Source organism: Daucus carota, chromosome 1 (genome assembly GCF_001625215.2).
Source record: "Daucus carota subsp. sativus chromosome 1, DH1 v3.0, whole genome shotgun sequence".
NCBI classification, from domain to species: Eukaryota; Viridiplantae; Streptophyta; class Magnoliopsida; order Apiales; family Apiaceae; genus Daucus; species Daucus carota.
Window position 1 is genome coordinate 41,201,453 of NC_030381.2, and position 22,639 is coordinate 41,224,091.

At 34.2% G+C, this 22,639-nt stretch overlaps 4 protein-coding genes across 5 annotated transcripts; 1 reads left to right on the forward strand and 3 right to left on the reverse strand.

The window, feature by feature from the left end:
* Nucleotides 1–1,569: 1,569 nt before the first annotated feature.
* LOC108204482 (RNA-dependent RNA polymerase 6) lies at nt 1,570–7,449 on the reverse strand. Of its 2 annotated transcripts, none has more exons than XM_017373944.2 (3): nt 7,294–7,449; nt 3,554–6,329; nt 1,570–2,656 (listed from the first exon to the last, which is right to left on the reverse strand). In XM_017373944.2, exons 2-3 carry the CDS (start codon nt 6,269–6,271, stop codon nt 1,772–1,774), a joined length of 3,603 nt encoding a protein of 1,200 aa, XP_017229433.1. In that variant the 5' UTR covers nt 6,272–6,329; nt 7,294–7,449; the 3' UTR covers nt 1,570–1,771. The 2 variants fall into 2 exon arrangements, with proteins under 2 accessions (XP_017229433.1, XP_017229434.1); XM_017373945.2 differs by having other exon boundaries at nt 3,554–6,288; nt 7,294–7,423.
* Nucleotides 7,450–13,152: 5,703 nt separating this feature from the next.
* On the reverse strand, nt 13,153–14,885 carry LOC108213307 (protein BUNDLE SHEATH DEFECTIVE 2, chloroplastic). The gene is made up of 4 exons (XM_017385092.2): nt 14,634–14,885; nt 14,461–14,524; nt 13,756–13,852; nt 13,153–13,452 (listed from the first exon to the last, which is right to left on the reverse strand). Exons 1-4 carry the CDS (start codon nt 14,781–14,783, stop codon nt 13,374–13,376), a joined length of 390 nt encoding a protein of 129 aa, XP_017240581.1. The 5' UTR covers nt 14,784–14,885; the 3' UTR covers nt 13,153–13,373.
* A 1,331-nt stretch (nt 14,886–16,216) lies between these two features.
* LOC108222774 (probable L-type lectin-domain containing receptor kinase S.5) lies at nt 16,217–18,658 on the forward strand. The gene is made up of 3 exons (XM_017396679.2): nt 16,217–16,623; nt 16,722–17,447; nt 17,666–18,658. The coding sequence occupies exons 1-3, from the start codon at nt 16,269–16,271 to the stop codon at nt 18,514–18,516; spliced, it is 1,932 nt and encodes a 643-aa protein (XP_017252168.2). The 5' UTR covers nt 16,217–16,268; the 3' UTR covers nt 18,517–18,658.
* A 767-nt stretch (nt 18,659–19,425) lies between these two features.
* LOC108196274 (probable sugar phosphate/phosphate translocator At5g25400) lies at nt 19,426–20,960 on the reverse strand. The gene has a single exon (XM_017363492.2). The coding sequence runs from the start codon at nt 20,815–20,817 to the stop codon at nt 19,780–19,782; it is 1,038 nt and encodes a 345-aa protein (XP_017218981.1). The 5' UTR covers nt 20,818–20,960; the 3' UTR covers nt 19,426–19,779.
* Nucleotides 20,961–22,639: the final 1,679 nt, after the last annotated feature.

The following is a 22,639-nucleotide window of genomic DNA, read 5'->3' on the forward strand; positions in this document are numbered from 1 at the left end:
TGAGCCGATTCGTGCATTTTCCCTTACATCAGTGATATTTCAGATATTTTGGACTTGGAAGAAGTTATTCAACACTTGGCTTGCACATTGTTTAAGAGGTAATGTCAGAAATGGCTTGAGCCCAATAGAATAACTTGCGATTATGTAGTACACGGTTTTGCCAAGTTTGGCATGGAATCTGAAGCTAGAAGATGGTCAGAAGAGATGATGAGGAGACGGTTTGAACACACAAGCTGTACTAAATTACTATTGCTTTGACACATCTTTGTCAAAAAATAATATACAAATTAGTAATCATCGAGCTCTCTTATATTCTTTTACGTTTCTTCCACTTTTATGTTCTATCAAGAGCTGGATTTTATTCTGTCCAATACATATAATCACTATATCTGGACTATAGGGTTCTTGAAAATTTTGGACCCTTTACGAGTTAATAGCTGGACCAATTTAAAACTGCAATATTTTTTTATGTCCAACTGGAACATGCACCGTTTTTGTCAAAATGATTACTCGATCACTATTCTAAGAATGGTAAAAAACTATCTAAATGATTATTCGATCTTTACGGTAACTATTTTAATTATTAAAATTATTATATATATTATTATATTAAATCTTAAAAAATAATTAATATAAACTCATTTTAACTACTAAAGTCCAAAATCACTATATATATCATTACATCAAATCTTAAAAAATAATTTATAGAAAATTTAATGAAATCATAATCATGATGCATGCGCCACCCAATTATAAAACTAAATTGGAATCAAAGGTTACAATATATATATAAAAAATTATAATAAACACAGTTGTAACTTTTTTATTAATATTATTTTAAAATTTGAAAGAATGATATATATAGTGATTATAATAATTCAAATAAATCTTACAAGATCGAATAGTCATATTAACAATTTTTTATAATAATGATGGGCACCATTTTTTTACAAGAATGATGGGCGCATGATATAATGCCTCGTTCAGGGCCTTCTTCCCCGCTGCTGAGTACAATCTGGAGCGCTTGTAAGTTGCACTTTTTTTTTTTGAAAAAGTTTCACGCTTTTACAAGCTTTACTTATAAGTACTTGATGATTAAGAGAGAATTAACGAGAAACCTCAGAAAAGTCCTTTCTCGCCAAAACACTTGCCTTTCTTGAATGACTTTCTTCATACAAAAATCATGTTGAAAATAGTCGCAGTTTTGCTTAACCAACATGTCAAGAATAGTCTCCCTGTGAACTCGCCTAGATCTGTTAAAGAATCTATAGTAGTATCTATTATTGTTTAGATATTAGAATGCAAAGTTATACAGGATTACAGGTAGAAAAGCACTGTCATTTGTGTAAACTTCAACTTGTTTCTCCATTTTTGTGTTCAAAATTTAACATTTTCTTCACTGCTTTATATTTTAGCATGCACCGGGAAATTCGGTGAAGCGAAGAAAATCTTACTCTGTAAACTTTTCCCCACACTAGAAAGCAGAAGCAGCTGCCCCGATGGGTATTAGTATTACTACTGTAGTACATATGAACATGCAGAATGCTTTATAACTACTAATTCTCAAAGGAAAACCAACAAACCTGATGCAATTAAAGTACAAATTCATATTTAGTTATACAGATGTAGGTTGCACGACAAGTACAAAGCAGTTCAGCAGAATTTAGAATAATTGAAACCATAATAGTTTTGGATCACCCAGTTAGTTATTATATGTGGCGCAAAAGTCCCAAGAGCTTTAGAAATCGAATCAGAAAGTCCGGACTTCTACTTATATCTTACCTGAAAGGTACCTTGCTACAGAATGGATGGGCTTGTGGGGTTGAGTAATGGCATCTGTCATTCCTCCACATTTTATTTTGATCCTTGCGAGGTAGTCAGATGCTATCCAAGGGAAACTTAACATTACAGTCTCTTTGTCATTAGCATCAGGATCTTGCAGGTCCAGCGCCATCTTGACCCATTTGGGATGGTAAGTTACCTGGTACCATGCCGACGCCTTGCGTTCATACGCTGCATTCTTTTCATCATTGGAATGGTTTTCAAAATCAGTATCCATGTGCTCGAAAACTCTCCTGAACTCCTTTTTCAAAGCGTTGTAAGCATTTTTCAGTCTCTCCTTTAGTTCACCTTGCTTCTTGCTACTATGTTTCTGCATGGACCAAATGTGTCCGGTTACAACCTCTTCTTCCTTGTTCACTTTATACTGTCCTAGAAGATTGTTCAACTGCTCATCGTAAGAGCACTTAATTCCCCATGCTTCATCGATGAAAGATGCCGATCCTGGTGTCTCCAGATCCATGTCATAAGGAATTTCTCTGGGGAGAAAATTGAGCTCCATAGAATCTGTCGAATCGATTTCATAATCATCTTTGATCTTGCGATAAAGCCTGCCCAATATTTTAGTAGATTTATATGACTGAAAATCCTCTTTTTCCATGAAGTCGGGGTACAATTTTGGTTTTAGATGAGTAGGCATGTTTATAATTTTTCCCGTTTTTGGGAAATCAACAGCTTTGGCAGCAAGCTCGGCCAAAAGAATGCAATTTTCATCCATCGCTCCATAATCGCTGCTATCAGCATGAACGACATGGGCATTGCAGATGGTACCCAGGCTTTCATTGACCATGTTTTTAGCAAAGAAATCTGCTACGTCCTGTAATTTCATAATTTATTTATAAAAGCTAATTTTATTCAGATATAAGGAGATACATTATCTTCTCATGTGAGTCTGTATGCAACATTATGACACAAAGAGTTTGTGAACAAAGTTAGGCTCCTGTTTTAAATAATAAAGTATACATAAATGTCCTTGGTAGATATCACTGAGTGACCAGGTCATAGAAGCAAATCAAACCAACAACTCGTAGCAGTCTAACATTTTTAACTGAAGACTTCTACATGTAATAAACACAACTTTAACTAAAAACATTAGATGGACTTTTGGACAATCAACAATCTATAGCACTATTAAAACACTGTATTTTTCTGTACGTGAAGTAAAGGGGGAGTGTTGTGCCACAACAACTAGAAATTATTTCTTCACTTGAGAACTTTTTTTCTTGGTAGCATTAAGCCATTAACTGTATAATCTAAATCTTGGGACCTAAAAATGAACATTATAAATTGAAAACACAAAGTACTCGTAACCTATACAAAATGAGCATGTAGCAAGTACTTATCTAAACAACAATCAGTCATAATTACATGCCAAAGGTTATTAATGGGACATAAAACATTAATACCATTTTGACTCATTTGTTTGTATTTGATATCAGATATAACAAGTTATGATTATTACGCACAATAATATTCAAAAATTTAAATGTAATAGTTGTCCTGATAAAAATATAACTTGAAGTAAGGTTTTGTTTCAAGTCTCTCAATTACTCAATCATGATTAACAATTTTATTCGGTTAAGTTTAGGTAAGAAAAACTTGAGGTTTTAAATGTTGGGGTGCTTGGTGATTAACTGGCAAAGATACACAAAAAATTTCCAAGATTTTTAAAAAATAAACCTCAAGCAAGTTATCAGCATATGCAAATAATCACCTGGAGCTTAATATTGCGCTGCATCTCTTTGACTTCTACAGGGGAGTAATCCATTGCTGGCCAGCTCTTTTCACCAGGCGGGATAAGATTCTTATCCCATGTCACAAAGTAGAGATCACCATCAAGGTCACTTCCTGATGCTTCATTTGTATGCGGACGATCTCCCTTCTGTGGGAATACCACGCAATCAGAAAGGTGACGTAAGCTGGGGACATCTACTGCCTCTAGAATGCGCACATCTCCAGGATGTAGACATGGATTCTTTGCCACCACCACAAAGCCCTTAATTACATGTAAATCTTTTTTTGTCTCCGAAAACTCTGAACCATGCTTCGCAAAACAGTTTTCAAGTGAAGGATTTGACACTTGGACAAAGCACTGCCCTTGTTCAAGTATTGCTTCTTCATCCAAACATCCCATTAACCACCTTCCAGAAGAAACATAGATCCTAGCCTTTTCTCTGAGGTCCCTAAACTGTGCAGCTCTTATACTTGTTAGCATGCCTCTTAAATGTGGTTCACTATGAGGCTTAAAACCAGCACCTAACATTATAGCAGCCGTATTCCCTTCTTCACCACACGAGGAAGTAACAACATCATAAGCTACGTCTACACTTACAAGCATCTGATTCAGCTTCGAAATCATTGACTCCTGCATATTCCAAAATACATTATCACTGACGTTCAAAGCTGAAAGTAAGGTTATAATCTGCCTATTCAAGAACCCAGGCTGGAAACGAGTCCAAGAGCAAATTTCAAGAATTGTGTGGTTGGACTCAAACTTATTCATGCTTTGCCTCAAAGAAAGACGGATCCCACTTTTACTGGCTGGCCAACAGGCAACAACACCTTTGCAGCCACCATACCGAATCTGATAGGCACATGGAGGGTTTACGTTCAACTGCAATCTCTCTGCAACTTCCTTTGCAAGATCATGTGATATCTTGCCGATTCCATCGGAAAAATCATATCCGTTCCTCTTGATATCTGCAAGCTCAAAATCGACGTTATTATGAGGAACTTCAACAGTTGCATAAGTGGATGAGAAGCACAGACCCATTCTAGCAGCACACTTTGCAACATTCCTGTTGGTGAAATGGCCCATCGACTTCATGATTTCCAGCACGGGAGTATTCTGGTCTCCAGCAAAAAACCAGGCAGACCGATCCCTCAATTGATTAGCTGAGAAGGCCAAAAAAGAGTACTTCCGACCACATAAATAGAATCCTTCAGATATGATATCCTTCATTCTCCTAAACACTGAGGTTTTTTGGGGATTCAAAGTTGATGTGATTTCTCTCACAATAAGAGCAGGATAGTAAGTGACAACATTCTTATTTAGGGTCTGCATGCCATCATCCATGAAGGTAACCCGTAAAAATCGATCAGCAAGCAATTTATAGTGTCTAAGAACCCTATTTGAAAGTTCAACTTCTGGTGGAAGACAGTAAGCTCTTGTTGGGGTGATGATTAACCTTCTAACTTCAACAATATCATCCAACTCTCTGGTTCTTAGAAGCTTAGGATTTTTCAGCAACCTATCCTGATCATTTTTCAATCTTTTACATGCATTAAAATCAGGACGCTTGGCAGAACATATATGTTTCAGCGCGGCTATATTTACTTCCTCCTTTTGGGATTTCAGTAAATTAAAGAACTGGTCCGACAATGTGTGCAGATTGAATATGCCTTTATGCAGTAAAGCATTCACTAGGAACAAGATTTTAAAGTTAATACCTTCCTTAAAATGTATACAATATAATGGATCATGCAAGCGCATCCCAAAATCAGGTTCATCTTGGACAGTAAGTCGTGTCTGCAAATCTTCGATAGAAACCCTTTGCTCTTTCAGGTATTGCATAGTTTTCCTCAGCTTCATTCCGTAGCGTGGTTGGATCAGTATTCGATATTCACTACACCGCCCGATGGCACCACATGCAGTAAAATCTGTGGTCCGAATCCAAGGATCATCATCGTCCAAAATATCAAATGGAACTGATTCTTTAATATCATCATCTGCGGTTCTATAGTACAACTTCGGAGAGGACTCCAAATGCAGCAATACAATTAAGTGTGTTGTATCTTTATAATTCTTTATCCATCGAATGTCTCTAACCAAGAATTCGACCTTATAGTTACACTTTATTACAGAATGGTTTCGAAAACCCAGGAAAGAAAAAGCAGTATCCCTCGTAAGAAGAAACTTGCAAGTTCCATCAAAGGGGTCCACAAGAAAATCTGCACCAGTAGGAGGGCCTCTCCAGGCAACAAAAAACTCATCTTTGCTAACCCGGCTCCCAATCTCAATACGGACATCTGGTAACTTGAAGGGCGCCTTGTTTCTTCTCATCTGATTCATGCGATGTGGATTTCCAGCCCCTAATCTGACTCTTAAAGGATTTTTATCCAGTATAAGCTCTGAACGCCCTGAAGCATCGGCGGCTGATTGTGCCGAATCAGGGATTGCAAAATGCACAAACGCATGAGGTATCAAGTTCTCATATGAATTTAGTCTTTTACTTTTTTCAGTGTCAATTTCAGAATCTGGAATTGGATATGCCTCGTTAGGTGTTGAAGAGGTCTTTAATCTACATCTCCAAACAACCCCCACATTATTTTCAAAGTACTCTAGGAGGGCCATTGCAGTTGTAGAAAAATCAAACCCACCAACACTAATTTGAGTAACAACCAAATTCCTTTCACTTTCTTCAGAACCCATTCTTTTAACCCCTGCAACTACAAACCACGATCCTCTGAGATTCGATCTTTAATTTGACCTGGCACGAAAGGCAACATACACTATTTATAATTTATAATAATGTTTACTTCCTTGATGTCAAGCTCTAGTCTTTACACATACATACATTTGTTAATTGATAACTTACACACACATTTAATCTTTTTAATGGATACAAGAGGATAAATAACAGTACTGTCGTAGCAAACTAAACAACCAAACTACATAAAAAAATAAGGTTCAGCATGAACTTATAAAAATAGCCTAGAGATGAAGCATAAAACTAAAAGACAAACTTTCTTCAATCCAGAGCATTTAATAATCTCAACACAGCATAAGCAAGCAAAACTTCAGTCAATGAAATTAAGAACAAGAATATACATAAATTACTTAATTACAAATGGTCTTCATCTTGATAAGTAACTGATGTAGAGTACAATGCAGACTATCAGTAGCATAAAAAGTAGATTTACTTACAATAGTATGACGGAAATAATCAATCACAAAAATCTCCAACAAGAAGTAAAATAAACAAGATATGTCTTTAACTTTAACAAACATTAAGCATATGTAAACACAACAATTTGAAAAGAAGAATACCAACAAAGAAATTATATACATAAAGTTCGAGCATCAAATAATTTCAAACATAACCAGAAAACCATAAACTGCAAAACTCTACAACAAAAATACAAAAAACACATTCCAACAAATGTGGCCATTAAGTTAACTTCCATATAAAAAAGACCCAATATATCTAAACCCTTGTAACATCATCCAAACCGTTATAACAACAATGAGAGTGGTCAATTACATGATAAATTGTTTCCACATCAAATTAACAGTTTTCAAGGGTGACCCAGAAGTGATCAAGTAAAGAACTTTATCATTAAGCAATCAACACAGTCATACATAATAAAAACAAGAAATCAAAAACAGTACAACTTCAAGAACTATAAACCCACATAAGAACTATCATAAATACACATATGTATACAAAATACCTTCTTGAGTTGATCATTCAACAAAACACAAGCCCGTTTGAGAGAAAGAGAAAGAGATGAGATGAAACCCACTATTTCTTTCTCTTATGGCCTTATGGGGTGTTTTTCACTTTTTAAAATTTCTTAATAAAGATTTCCTTACAGAGGAAATATTGAAATAATAATAATAATATATGAATATATGAATAAGAAAAGTGTGTTTATCTTCACGCGGGAAGTAGGACAAGAATAATTTAGGAAAAGAAAAAGTAGGACAAGAATAAAGTGGAAAGAATGATTTTTCAATTTCTTGCGATTATTAAGTGGATACTCATCTATATTAGAACTTCTTGTAAACATGTTTAATGTTAAGGTTTATTTAAAAGAATTTTACAAATATAATAACAAATTTCTTAAATTGTCCTAATATTATTTTGGCTATGACCACTCTGTTTTATAGTTTATTTGGTATTATTAATTTTTTTAAGTTTAATGAATATTGTTGGTAATTTGAATATTTATATGTATTTTATTAGAAAATATAGATAAAAATTAGGTAGGTTAGTAACAAATTCAACACTCACTCGTATTGTTCAATAGAATCAAGGTTACTCATCTCGACTCACTAAATCAATTGATCATCTTTACCTTCTTCCCATTTTTAACATATTTCATGACTCGTCTGCTAGCATAAATTCTTTTTTAAAGTAAGCAGCGTATAAAATTAGGAAATAAGAAACTAGACATTATCTTTATATGCTTTACAATGATAATGGTATATATACACACACACACTAAAGGAGTGGCCAATATATAATCATAATTGATGTATTTCAAAAACTTGAGAGTGTGATAAATGAATTGAATTTATTTTACGAATGAACTGGATTTTTTTTATGGAGGTAACCTATTTGAGATGAATGAAATGAAATTTAAAAACGTGAATAAAATAGTTACTATCAAAAAATAGAAGAATGTATGTCTTATGGATATTATAAAAAAATTAAAAAAAGTTAATTACTACGATGTATCTATATCATTACTTCATTTTAGTGAGGCAAGTAAAATTTCATGGAGATATATTACTTACTAATATTTTTGAAACAATTTCAGTGAAAAATTTGATAATTGACCCAAAATTAAAACAATCAAGTTATTGTAATTTATTTTAAAAGTATGATTTACGGAAAGAAGAATTAAAGAAACAAACCATCTAAATTAACTAAATAAAGAGTTAATTGTAAATTCCACCCCTGCACTTAGGTACAAACACACTTTAGTATACATACTTTTGAAAATTGCATTTCGCATCACCTTGCTATTTAGTGCTATGTAATATACACTTTTTCCACCCATTTCCGTTAAATATCCACGTTACCGTCAATCTAGTAAGGGGTAAATTAGGAATACTATTTTTTAACAATCTTTTTCCCCATATATATCTAGGGATATGATCAAATAAAAACTTTTTTAAGTTACAAACCTTTTTTTGAATTTTTTCTATTCTCTCAACCTGTTGATCCTTAGTTATAGAAAGTATCCATGTTGAAAATTATTGAAAAAACATCAATATTTTAAAAATAACACACAGATAAATCGTGCATTCATCACATTCGTAAATGGGGTTCAACATTAGGTGTAGAACATCAATCATCATTGTGTTGAATATATTTATAGAGATGCTTAAACTATACCTCTGGAGTTTGGTTAGCGTCTAGAAAGATAAATATTGGTTATATAATACGTTTAACTTAGTTCTTATATTGAAAAACTAGTTTATGTATTTCTCCAACACAATTTTAATCGATGTTCAACAAAATATCTTTAAAAAATGTTGAACTCAAGTTATATATGTGTTGAACAAGAAAAGTTTGTAAGTTTGTACCAGAACCCTCCCCTATATACTGCCCTAACTAATATTTACTTTTGCCTTACTGTATATCTGCCCTAATTAGTTATTAATTGCCCTACTGCAAATATAATGGGTATGTATCCGAGAGTTAGGCTCATGAGAGTCGATACAAAGGATACTACCGCCATGGATCCAGTCATGGGTATGGTGTTTATAGCTCTCGTACAGGTGATAGTTATGTAGGGGAGTGGTTTAATGGACAGAGTCATGGAACTGGAGTGCAGACTTGTTACGATGGGTGTTTTTATGTTGGTGAATTTAATTATGGTTTAAAATATGGGATTGGTGGTTACCATTTCACGAGAGATTTCTGTAAAATAATTTTCATTGCTAGAAATTGTAAAATAATTTTCATTGCTAGAAATCGTTAATGGCTTTTGGTTACGTATCTGTAAAGTAGAAGTGGGTCTAGGTTTTTTTTATACCACAAGTGCCTTTAAATTTTTAATGGCAGCGTTAACTTTTAACGGAAAGGGTGTATATTGCGGCGCAAAATAGTAAGTGGATGCGAAATGTAATTTAGAAAAATATGTGTACTAAAGTGTGTTTGGACTCAAGTGTACGGGTGCAATTTGCAATTAACTCTCAAATAAATAAAGAGAAATTCATAATCAACTGGAAATAAGTTAAAATAATTTCTTATTATCAAATATCTAATAGGCGACACAAACAATGACAATACATGATTATCTGAAACTTTTGACATCATTAATCAAGATTAACACAAATATCAAATTTCAGGGAAATTACCAAAAACTGTATCAACAAAACTATAAATAAATTTATAAATCTATAACAACAAAAAAATAAGATATTTTAAAGTTTATATTAGATGATCAATTAAGAGTATATATATATATATATATATATATATATATATATATATATATATATATATATATATATATATATAAGATACCCGATCTAATTCAAATTAGAACAAATATTTAGCCGCGTTTTTTCATATTTTGACAAATTCATATTTTATATTAACATAAACACAAATAATTATATGCGTTTCTTCAAAACAAACTTAAATAAATAAAGGGAAAAAATATCATGACAATCAAGTTTTAATAATACAGAAAAGTATAACTTTACCATCTATAAAAATATGAATAGATTCATAAATCAATTGATAAATCGTAACTCTACCCATTAATATATCAGCAGATCTATCAATCTATTATTACGATAAACATAAGAATTTATATCTAATATATAAATCAACGATTTATATATTAGATATATCTCCTAGAGGGTGTTCCACTGGAGCATGAGTTCATTGTTCAGCAACTTAATCAACGAAAAGCAGACCCTAACTTTGATTTGGAACCCTCTCTGTGCGATAATAACGCAAACGCTCTTGCTGAATATCTAGCGGACTATGGTGCTCATAACTTCAAGGTAATGGTAGTGATTGCACATCCTTTTGGTAGAATCTTTGAGTTGTGGTGCTTGGATATGGGGCTAGGGTCTTCTGATCAACGCTTTATGGCTGTGCATGAGGCGGATCTTGCTCCTGCAGTGGAAGATGGGGTGGATGCTCAGGCTCCGATGGTGGACAACGATGTCCAGGATGGTCAGGAGATTCTTGCTGGTGATGGCGGAGTGGGGATTGTCGAGATGATTAACTAGCTAGTGTTTTGATGTTTTCAAGGAATATGGAAGGGCTGCTGATATGCATGGGGTTTCTTCTAGGAATAGTAATATATCAGTCTGCATAGTTTCATGTAGTTTTGGGAATCGTCATTTTGTCTGCATGCTTGTAGTAGTTTGATTGTTTAGATTGGGACTGGTAATGCTTCTGGATGTATTAAGTTCATTATCTATATATATTCTATTTTGCTTTTCAAAAAAAAAAAGTAATAAATTTAGGAGTTAATTGCAATTGGCACCCTTTGGTTTCAGCATATGCACATTGCACTTAATAATTTTGAAAAATACACTTTGCAGCCCCAGATTTTTAACCCCTAGACACTTTGCACCCTTTCCGTTAATTTCTGCCGTTACCGTTAATTTTTGCAGGAGCATTTTGGGAATTTAATTATATTTAATTAAAAATCAGACCTTTCTTTAAATTTTTTGACCATCTAAACGATATTTTTCAGAAAAACTTAAAGAACGAAAGTTGTAGAGAATAAAAAGATCTTCTTAAAACTATAAGGTTCGAAATTTTCGTAATTATTTTTATAATTATTCTAAAAAAAATTCAAAAATTAGCTATCTTGTAAAAATGAACAATCGTTTTTAAATAATTATTTAAATTTTGAACGTTATTGTTCTAAAAAGATCTTTTTATTCTCTACAACTTTCGTTCTTTAAGTTTTTCCAAAAAATATCGTTTAGATGGTCTGAAAATTTAAATAAATGTCTGATTTTAATTAAATATAATTATATTTCCAAAAATGCCCCTGGAAAAGTTAACGGTAACGGCAGAAATTAACGGAAAGGGTGCAAAGTGTCTACGGGTTAAAAGTCTGGGGCTGCAAAGTGTATTTTCCAAAACTATTAGGTGCAATGTGCAATATGCTGAAACCAAAGGGGTGCCAATTGCAATTAACTCTAAATTTAATTTTAAGAATACAAAGAGAGTGATGATATCATAGAAGGCGGTGGTGTGCAAATGATAAAAAAAGAAGTGAATCAATTGAATCTTGAAGATGAGTAATAATTAATATGACATGTGTAAATATTGTACTCATATGGTATTTTATAAGATAGAGATACTAAATTATGCATTTCGCAAATATAAAGTTTTAAGAATCAGGAAAAAAGAATTGATCAAAATAATCAAGTTTCACTATCATCGACAAAGCATAACTTTACCATCTACAAAATATCAACAAATTCACAAATCAATCGATAAAGTGTAACTCTACCATCTAAAATATCAATAGATCTATCAATCAATGATATGAAAAACATAGCGATTCAGATTCAAGTATATAAATCAACGATTAAATATTGTAAAATTTTAATTTTAAGAAAATAAAGAGAACGGCGATACCTGAAGAAGGCGGCGGTGTGCGAACGATGGAGAACGAAGGTGAATGGCGATACCTGAAGAAGGCGGCGGTGTGCGAACGATAGAGAACGAAGGTGAATTGTGTAAATAATGAAGATAGTAATTAAAATGACATGAGCAAATATTGTATTCACATTGTATTTGAAAAGATAAAAATATTGAACCATATACACGGTGATTTCCCAAGATTTATTCATTTTCTAAAATTAGAATAAGGTATATTTATATTAAATTTCATTCTCTTATATTTAAATAAAATTGTTAGCACAATGTATTTGGAATTGTTCATGTGTATAATTAAATTATTCGGATGTATACGATTCATGTGTTGTTAGCATTTAATATTTCATTATTTAATTTATCAAATTATGTATAAAAGTATAAATTTAAATTTGAGAATATATATATATATATATATATATATATGTTTTATTAGAATTCATAAGTTGATAATAATCCAACTTTGAGTAATAGCATTTAGTGAAAATGTTAAGAATATGTTATGCTTGATAATGCAAAAAATACTTAATTATTTTTCTTAAGTCATTTTCATGTAGCTAATCAATGAATGACATATGCCCGTTTGTTTAAGAGACATAGAAACTGTTTCTAACTTCTGCTTTTCTTGATCCATTTGTGTAAATAAATAGAAGCATTTTTAAAAAATTGAGAATGCTAGCTTCTTCTCATATATTCTAATTCTTATCCAAACATTTTATTAACTTATTTACTTTAATAAAAATCACTTATTTTAAATTTGTCCAAACAATCTTATAAAATTGAAATGAGGAATCGGGTTAAGGCATGAGTTTAAGATTCTCATGAACCAAAAGGAACCCCTACTTATAATAAACACCAGCATCAAAATGTTAATAACACGGAAGGCAAGTTGACTCGAGCTTCCAATGTGCTGCATCGTTAAAATACTTGATTTCAGCTCTAAGGAAAACATATAAACAGAGCTTCAATTATCAGCGCATAGCAATCCATGAATCCAATGTACATATTAGAGTTATACATAAAAGATACTTCATGTTTAGCTTGCATTCTTTCCTTACGAATCTCATCAACAATAATATTGTTGCTCTGTATCACTTAACCATCACACCAATCGCGATATTCACGACATTCGTGATCATCGATATACTTTAGTCATCTGTTCTAGGGATCAAATGTGTTCATGAATCCCCCAACAAAACCAGCTCCACTACAGTTCCCACACAACATGTCTTTCTTTCCGCTGCAACCAAATCAACCGTTTTGTTAGAAATAGCTGTACTTGGTTCATTATCACTACTACTATCAAAAGTTGATCAAAAATTATCTTAAAACGATTAGGATTCTGCCCCCCTTGATTCTTTTTATTTGTGACAGATGGTTTGACACACATTTTAAGACTCCTATAAATTATACTTTCAAAGTTTTTTTTTTTTGGTTTTTTTTTAAAAATAAGTTATGAAACTAAAATTTATATACATCTTAAAATGTAGTCCAGCTGTAAAAAAAATCGTAGAAAAATGGGCGGGATGCTGGGAGTAGTTACCCGCAAAGCCAACATGATTCACCAGCTTTAAACTGTCCATTGAAATGGTCTACGGAGTTAACACCGTCACCTTTGCACTGAGAGCACAAAACGGCGCCTGTGATTGAAATTAATTTCATCAAAAAGCCGAAATAAGGAATTTCATCATTAAGTTGTTCTTTATCCATAAATTCCTAGTAATAAAAGTGAAATTGTGACTCAGAACATCTCTTATACTAAAACAACGTGATTGTATATTAGAGCGAGTAACAGATGCACATCAGATGTTATTTTGTCGTCATCACTCATAACATATTAAGATTGGGGACACCCGGTTACAAGTAGCCACGGCTACCAGTTATATAGCAAATAATATTGCTTGTAGAAAGCTAAGAAGGTCGATTATTGATTTAAAGTAGGGTCTGGTTCCCTGACATATGTATGTTAGTAATATACGATTCCGAGACAGATTAACCCTAAGTTTTTGATATATATACACGGGATGCTACAGTATTATTCAGCGAAAAAATTGCCTCATTTTAGGATTTTTGATGTCCAAGACGTATGCTATTATCATTCCTATGTTCTCTGTATTTACCAAGGTTTTCTATTACATTTATCTAGTTCCGGCTAACAATTTTATAGAACTTCTTACAGTTGATTCGACAAGGATTCAATTTATGGAAATCAGATTGATGATACTAAAAACTACTGACATAGTCTTACCATTACCGTCGCAGTCCCCACATATAACACTATTCTTCTTTGTATCTTGATCACTATTTGTAGCCTAAACAATTCAGACAATGATCAAACAAAGTTCACCCAACAAAATCATGATAAAAATGTTAAAAATAGCTGTAATTTTACTGACAAGTGAAGCAGAGTGCAGTTCTGACCTTGGCTTTTACGCTACTGAACTTAACCGTCCCACGAAGCTTCTGATTGATAAAATTGGCTCTGCAGAAACAAGAAGATGTCGAGAGACCTGGTCTGTGTGCAACTATAGCATCAATATGTACATACAATTGAGTAGTGGATGCTGCCATAGAACTTTCAGGGAGTCTGCTTAGATATTAGATGGGAAAGAATCTAGGAAGTTACTTGGTCTGTAAGTGTACTTGTGCTGCAACCTCTTATTGTGTGGCAAAAGCACATGCCATAGGATAATGTTGGATATTTATAGGCTCTATTTATTTGCAATCATTGTAAATTATATAATTATTTATAATAAATTTAAAAATAAGGTTTTTATTTATGTTGTGATTATTCTGGCTGCTATATTGAATCCCTTGTAATCCCATAGATATTGAACTAATGTTTTGATTGAAAATAAGTTATATGATAATTTAAGTATAATATGTAATTAAAAAAGAGAAAAATTAATGTGCCAAGGAAAAATTGAAATATTGTCAAATGTTAGTGACAGTGGATGATTTCAAAAATATTACATTTTGGAAAATTCTTGATTTGCAAGACATGGGGCACTTCATGCAGAAAACAAAATTCAAAGGCAGGTACAGTCAGTATTATTAGTTTTTGGTCCTGATTAATTGGCTATATTTGGTAATTCCGATCTAGTTCACAGTTTAATGTGTCTTCGGTAGATTAGCATGTCAGATATGGGAGTTTTCCTCATTCATCCAAGGAGAAGTTGGAAAATTAATGAAGCTGGCAAAATATAGGAAGAGGGTTGGCAATTGCTGATAGACATATTGACAAGCAGAGGCTATAGGAATGCAAAGGCTGTAAGGGGTCATATGAAGTGGATAATAACATACCCTCTGATAGTAAGTTTTCAAGACATTTGTGTTGATAAGAGCGAGTCTCTGTAGTTGTCAAGAAAAATAATTGCTGCTGCAGAATTGGAACAGTCTGTGCGTTACACGTGATTCTTGTGTCAGATACTTGATAAGTTGTTGGCTATGGTCGTGTTAGTTGTCATGGTCTCTTGTGGACAGAAGCTTTACTTCAACTCCTTACACAATCTGTGTTTGTTGAATTAGAATTTCGTTTGTACATATAAACAAATTAACATTATTTTGCTAGACTGACCTAATCCGGAACAGTGGCAACAGATTAACAATTCATGTTCACTTCTGCAATGACTAATTTTACTTTCTTTCTTAATTTTTAATTAACTGGTATTCTGTTTTTGTTAGAAAGTTACAGTTAAGTTCATGTTATTTGAATAGACCTTCATCCCCTACTTGACTAATATTTATCAAGGAAACAATGAGTCAACCAAGACAAACTAGAGTAGATCCTCATATTTGTTAATGTTATCTTTGGAACTTGAAGAACAAATAATAGAATCTCATATTAGAATTATTCAAAATACCCTCAATATGACAACAATCAAACAGTAGAAAACAAGATTAAGATCCAATACTTGTATAATCAGTCTACCCTTTATATACATATGCATTGATACATCAGATTCTTAGTTTTCTTCTGGTTGTCTTTCACCATTCAGAAAAATGTTAATCATTGTATTGCTTCTTTTCGGCTTGTTAAACCAAACATATTCCCTTATGGATCCGTTTACTTTCTCATTCCCTTCATTTGATTCTAGTAGTTGTGCAAATGGAAGCAATTTAATATGCATGGGATCAGTTACTGTCAGCAATGGCAGCTTATGTCTTACCCCTGATCCTGAACAGAAGCTTGCAGGGAAATCGCCATCATTTATGGTTGGAAGAGTTCTTTATAAGCATCCTGTTCTTGCATGGCCAGCTTTCTTTTCGACTACATTTACCATATCCATCTTGCCAGAACCAGATTCAGTAGGAGGAGATGGAATGTCTTTCATCATGGCTCAGGATGATAGACCTTCACCCCCCGAAAGCTTTGGCTCATTTATTGGGATTCTTGATCCCTCAACTCAAGGTTCAACTTGCTATTCTGATGAATTTTTAAATTATGAGAGATAAATTCAGTGATTATATATAGTTTATTTAATCTTGGAATTTTTATTAAAATTGTAGGTGGTGCACTTTCTCAGCTTGCAGTAGAGCTAGACACGTACAAGAACGAAGGAGAACCTGATGCTAATCATGTGGCAATTGACACGACAAGTGTGGTTGTGCCAGTCACTGTGAAGAGCTTAAACAGCACTGGGATTGACCTAAAGAGTGGCAAAGAAATCCGGGTCAGGATTACATATGATGGATATAGCAAAATTGTTTCGATTGATTTGGCATATGCTGAGAACCCTCTACTGAATTTCCTGAATCATTCCATTATAATGAGAGATACTGTCCCAAACTATGTCTATGTTGGGTTCACAGCCTCCACGGGTACTCTGTCAGAGACTCATCGTGTTCTTGACTGGAATTTTACATCGTATGAATTGCCACTGGATTCGTTATCAAAAAATAGTCAAAAAAGGGATAAAACCAAGATGTTTGTAATAATCATTGTTCCTATATTTGTTGGTTTATTAGTTGTTGCAGCAATTGCTTCCCCATTAGCCCTTCGAGCTATTCAGAGAAACAATGAGAGAAATATTAGGAAGGATGATATGGAGAATATGACAAGAAATGCTGCAAATGCTCCTAGAATATTTACTTACCGTCAGCTTTCCAAGGCAACACAGCATTTCAGCAGAGAAAGGCTCTTGGGAAGTGGCGGCTTTGGTAGCGTTTACTTAGGGATTTTACCAGACCGGACAGCTATAGCTGTTAAGAAAATATCTGCAACTTCAACTCAAGGTAAGTTATCTCCACCTGCTATTTCAAATGTAGGCATACTTATATATTAATTTTTTTTACCTAATTTGCTGGCAAGTAATGTTATTAAAACCACATATACAACAAACTCAAATACTTTTCAAAAGTTCAACAATCTTTCAGAGATCATTTAGCAGAAACTGATATTGGCTTTATTTGTTCAGAGTAGATAAACCTATTTCTGTGTATAAATGAACTAGGTGAGAAGGAGTACTTGGCCGAAATATGCACAATTGGTCGCCTAAGACACAAAAACCTAGTGCAGCTCCAAGGTTGGTGCCATGAGCGCGATCAACTCCTCCTAGTCTATGAGTACATGCCTAATGGAAGCCTAGACAAATTCATTGGTAAATGCTTCCTGAATTGGAAAACTCGATACCAAATACTTAACGGACTAGCTTCTGTTCTTGTTTATCTTCATGAAGAATGCGGTGTGCCTGTGGTTCATCGTGATGTAAAACCTAACAACGTCATGCTAGACTCTGACTTCAACCCCCATCTTGGTGACTTTGGGCTAGCTAGATTGCTCCAAACTGATTCATATGTCACAACAATGGTCGCAGGAACTCCGGGATATTTAGCACCAGAAGTGAGCTTCACTGGTAGGGCTACACCAGAATCCGACGTTTATAGTTTTGGAATGGTGGTGCTGGAAATTGTTTGTGGTAAGAGATCTAGAGGTATAATGGAAGAGAATAGCTTGGTTGATTCTGTATGGAATGTGTACGAAATAGGCGATCTATTAAAATGCGTGGACCCAAAGCTTGAAGGAGATTATTGTGAAGAACAAGTAAAGAGGAGTTTAGTTCTTGGACTTGCATGTTTACATCCAGATTTCATGTTAAGACCAAGAATGAGGAAGGTTGTGCAGATTCTAATGAATGAATCTGAGCCACTGATGAAATTACCGGAGTCCAGGCCAAGTGCTATATGTGTGTCACTCTATTCTTCCTCCAATTCAACCACATGCTTTGGACCAAATGTTGCTAATGGAAATATAGGATCCATGGAGTCATTGCCAGATGAGATGACAGTAGTATATGATGAATGAGAGCAATGTGATCTATCTTCATCACTTCGTAAATAGATTGTTAATAACTTATAACTTTCTCTTCAATTTTTGTATAATGTGGCACTGCAATAGTTCCAAAACAACAGATTTCTATGATTTTGATTTCTTTGTATCGACTGTTTTGTCGATGGGCTCTCAACACTGTTGATCTGTTAGGTTTTTGGGTCCGGGCAAATAGCACACAACAGGATACATATCAAGACTAAAACAGTGAACTGAAACCGATAACATGTTTTTCTATAACTGTTTACAGCAAGCACTCTGTATATTCAATTCAAACATGTCCTGTTATACTATCTTAGGATAGCATATATTCTGACACTGAAAGGAATTTTCTACCTAACAAAAAAAAAAGCAGCAGATGCTCTGTTACCAAAAATGATCAACAAAATAGAAGCATTGGACCATAGACAACCATTTTAAATCTGGTGTGAAATCATTACTTATCTACTGCAATATTAACCCTGAGAGAATTCTTCGTGTACCATCTGTTTCAACTCACGGAAACTCTGGAATTACAAGTCCCATCAAATCATCAATGCTGCAGTTGTACAATGTTTTTTCTCACATGTAATGTCTACAAAGAATAACTTGAAACGAATGAGGAGAGTAAGTATATCCCCGTTCTAAGCTCAAGTTCAGAATTGAGACTCAAAAGATGGTATAGCGAAGACTAGCTATGCAAGGGGTTTTACTGCAAATCTCCAAGCATCATGGTCTCAATAGCATAGGAATAAGCACAGACACAGTTGCAAAACAAGTAAGATTAAAGAGATGAACATACAGTGGAAAGCATAAAAGATGAGAAATAAGCAGTAACCAAGAATTCAAAACGCCAAATAACTGCAGCAATTTGCTTCGGCTTTGAATGGATCAAAATAAGATAAGTTCACAAGCAAAGAACAATGAAAACAGTATGTAGGAGAAAGTACATTAGCGAGTTCAAGACTACACTGAATTACATCCAAGAAGCAAGATGGATAGTCTTGAATCCCCCCTATTATCAGCAACAAAAACAAACACAAGCCTAACAATACTAAAAATCTAGATATAGATCATTACCTAGTAAATAACTCGTAGATCCATTTGCAATTAGCAGATGGGCGCCCCCAGTCCTTGTATCATCAATCTTTATTCTAACAACGCCAGCCATTTCACACAAACCTGAAAAATTCTTGCTTTTTTATTCTTTTTCAATAATCTTTATATTAATATTTTGGTCCTGTGAATCGCCTTCCTCACTCACCCATCCTCGCCCCCATCCTTCTCAGCCAACAACCTCCCGCCTTCCTCATCATTCCCTCCTTGAGTCTGCGCCTTCTTCTGCGCCTCCTTGGCCTTCATCGCCTGCAACTTAGCATGATTATAATATCCAACACCCAAAAACGCGAGTCCATACCCAATAAGATTGATTGGAGTGACCGTATCCTTGATAACGGACCAAGAAAACGCGATCAACAGCCAGTCCTTAACCACACCAGCCACATTCATGGTCAGAGCAGAAGTCTTCCCAACCAGCAAAAACACAGCCAAATTCAAAGCAAATGCGCAGAAAGAATTAGTCCCAAAAATCAAGAAATCAAAATGGAAACTCGAAGTCTCCCTCAGAACAGGGTACTCCACAAAAACCCAAGGCACAAACAGAAAGGCTAAACAACACGGCGCCACATAATAAAGCGAAGTAATCGGATTCAATTGAATCCCCTTCGATGTCAGCAAGATCTGAATCATGACAAGCCTGGTGGCCTCAAACGCCACGGCCCCCAACTGCAAAACCACCCCGAAAACATCAAACTTAGCCTCCCCATAGGCCGCAATGGCCACCCCAATAGAAATGGAGATCATATTCGCCATGGTCTCGCCCTTGTAGGCCTCTTTCTTGAAGCAAATCCCGATAGTGTAGACGGCTACCGGCATCAAGGCCTTGAGCATCTGAATGAACGAGACCGAGAGATAAATATAGGCAGAATTTGATAGCCAGAGAGATATCGAATATAGTGCACCAATAGGCACAACAGAGGACATGAAGACGTCCGCAGTCATGGTAACAGGCTCCACGAAGGCGAAAACCCGAATAGCGAGGAAGGCGAGGGTGGAGCAGAAGGCCATGTGAATCATGGTGAGGGAAATGGGGAAGGGCCAGTTGTAGAGCTTGCGATCGAGGATGTACTTGTTGTAGACGATGACAGTGAAGCTGAGGAAGATCCAGATGGCGACGTAGGTGTAGGAGAGGATGATCTTCTTGAGGACGCCGTCGGAGAGGTTGGAGCCTTTGCCCATTTTGGGGAGGTTCGGTTGGTTGTGTTGATCTGGAACGAGTCAGAGATTATGTAGTGATTGTGTAGGGGGAGATGGAGATGAGTTTCATGTGTTTAGCTCTTGTGTTTTACGTGTCATGCTACGTTACATGTAGTGTGCTTCATTTATGCTCCCAAGTCTAATTAATGTTTTGTTCGCCTAGGATTTTATTTTATGTTCACTTTATTGAGCTTCACATGAATTTTTGAGTTTGGTTTTTCGTTTTTAAAAAAAAAACGTGACCTATATCATGAGAATAACACAGTTCACGAACAAAATCATGAAATATCACACGATTATTATTCTCTGCGTACATAGATTAGAATTTCGTGTGTTCTAAGCAAGTCCAACAAATGCATATATGTCCTAAATCATAATTTAGAGTATCATGTAAAAAAACTTAATCCAACAATGTATTAGTGATGTCTTATATCACTAGTACAAGCTCTTAAAACTTTATTTTTGAGGCACATATTTGTTTGCCCTATCGTAGATTTTATAGTAAAATATTACTCACACTCATTTCTATCTCTTCCTTTTGTTGTCTTTTAACGATGAAAGAAAACTTTTAATAATAAAATATTATATATGTAATGAAGACAAGGCACATTGTTGGAATTGAAGTTAGTTAAGTATGTCATAAATCACTCGGACCTACTCCCCTCATCCCAAATTAGATGAGTTTTTTGAGGAAAAAAATTCATCCCAAGATACTTGAGCCTCTATCTTTTCAATGCATATTTATCAACAATTTTTCATACTTATCATTTTTTATTTATCATTTCCAATATAGCATCGTAGCTAATACAATTGAAAGTTAACACAATAAATATGGGTAGTGATGGAAAAAAAAAGAATCATTTAATACTCCTTAATATGTGTGAAATGAGCAAAAGACTCATCTAAATTGGGATGGAGGGAGTAATTTTTTATACTCCTTCCGTCCCTTTTTAGTTGTTTTTGTTGGTCAAATTGACTAATTTTTGAACAAAGATTATAAGTCACCCTTTCATTATTTTAAAAAACTGAAAATTACGTCTTAAAGTAGATTATAAGTTATTTCCGGTGACATATTTTTTATTTTTATTTTTTCACTTGATAAAATATTAATAAATTTCAATCAAGCTTTGGTCAATTTGACCGGAACAAACCTAAAGGTGACAACTAAAAAGGGACGGAGGTCTAATTGTTTTAGTTTATTTCAATTATAGTTTGATTTCTCTCCCTGGTGAGAGTGTGTGATTTTTCTCTCCTTTTGTGAGAGTGGTTTGGATTCATAGATAAAGCCTTTCAGGAATTGCATTTGTGGTCGATAGCTCAAACGGAGTTTTTGGAAAAGATGGTGAACACAGAGAAAGGATCTATACATGTACCATCGTCAATTTCAACATCGCTTATTTGTCTCATCTTGGGACAGACATGTTAATTTTTTCTATGTTTGTTCGACTCGATCATTCTTGTAGATGCCGTATGGCCATTATTTATTGAATTATCTCTTTTTTTTCAAAAAAAAAAGGGACGGAGGGAGCATTATATTTAAGACCTCACCTAGGACACTTTTGGACTTGCTCTAACAAACCACCCCATAGAAATGAAATTTTTAGAAGATATTTACTCAGATAATTATTAACAAGCCAACATTTCAGAGAGTTACCCCTTATATGGAGTTACATAGTGCGCCATTGTAAATCATCAAATTTTATTACAAATTCTATTATAGAATACATATAAAACGTGATTCTAATATAGAATACTATAAAATATATCTATTTTAAGTAATTTAACACTTAAAATTTGATGAAAA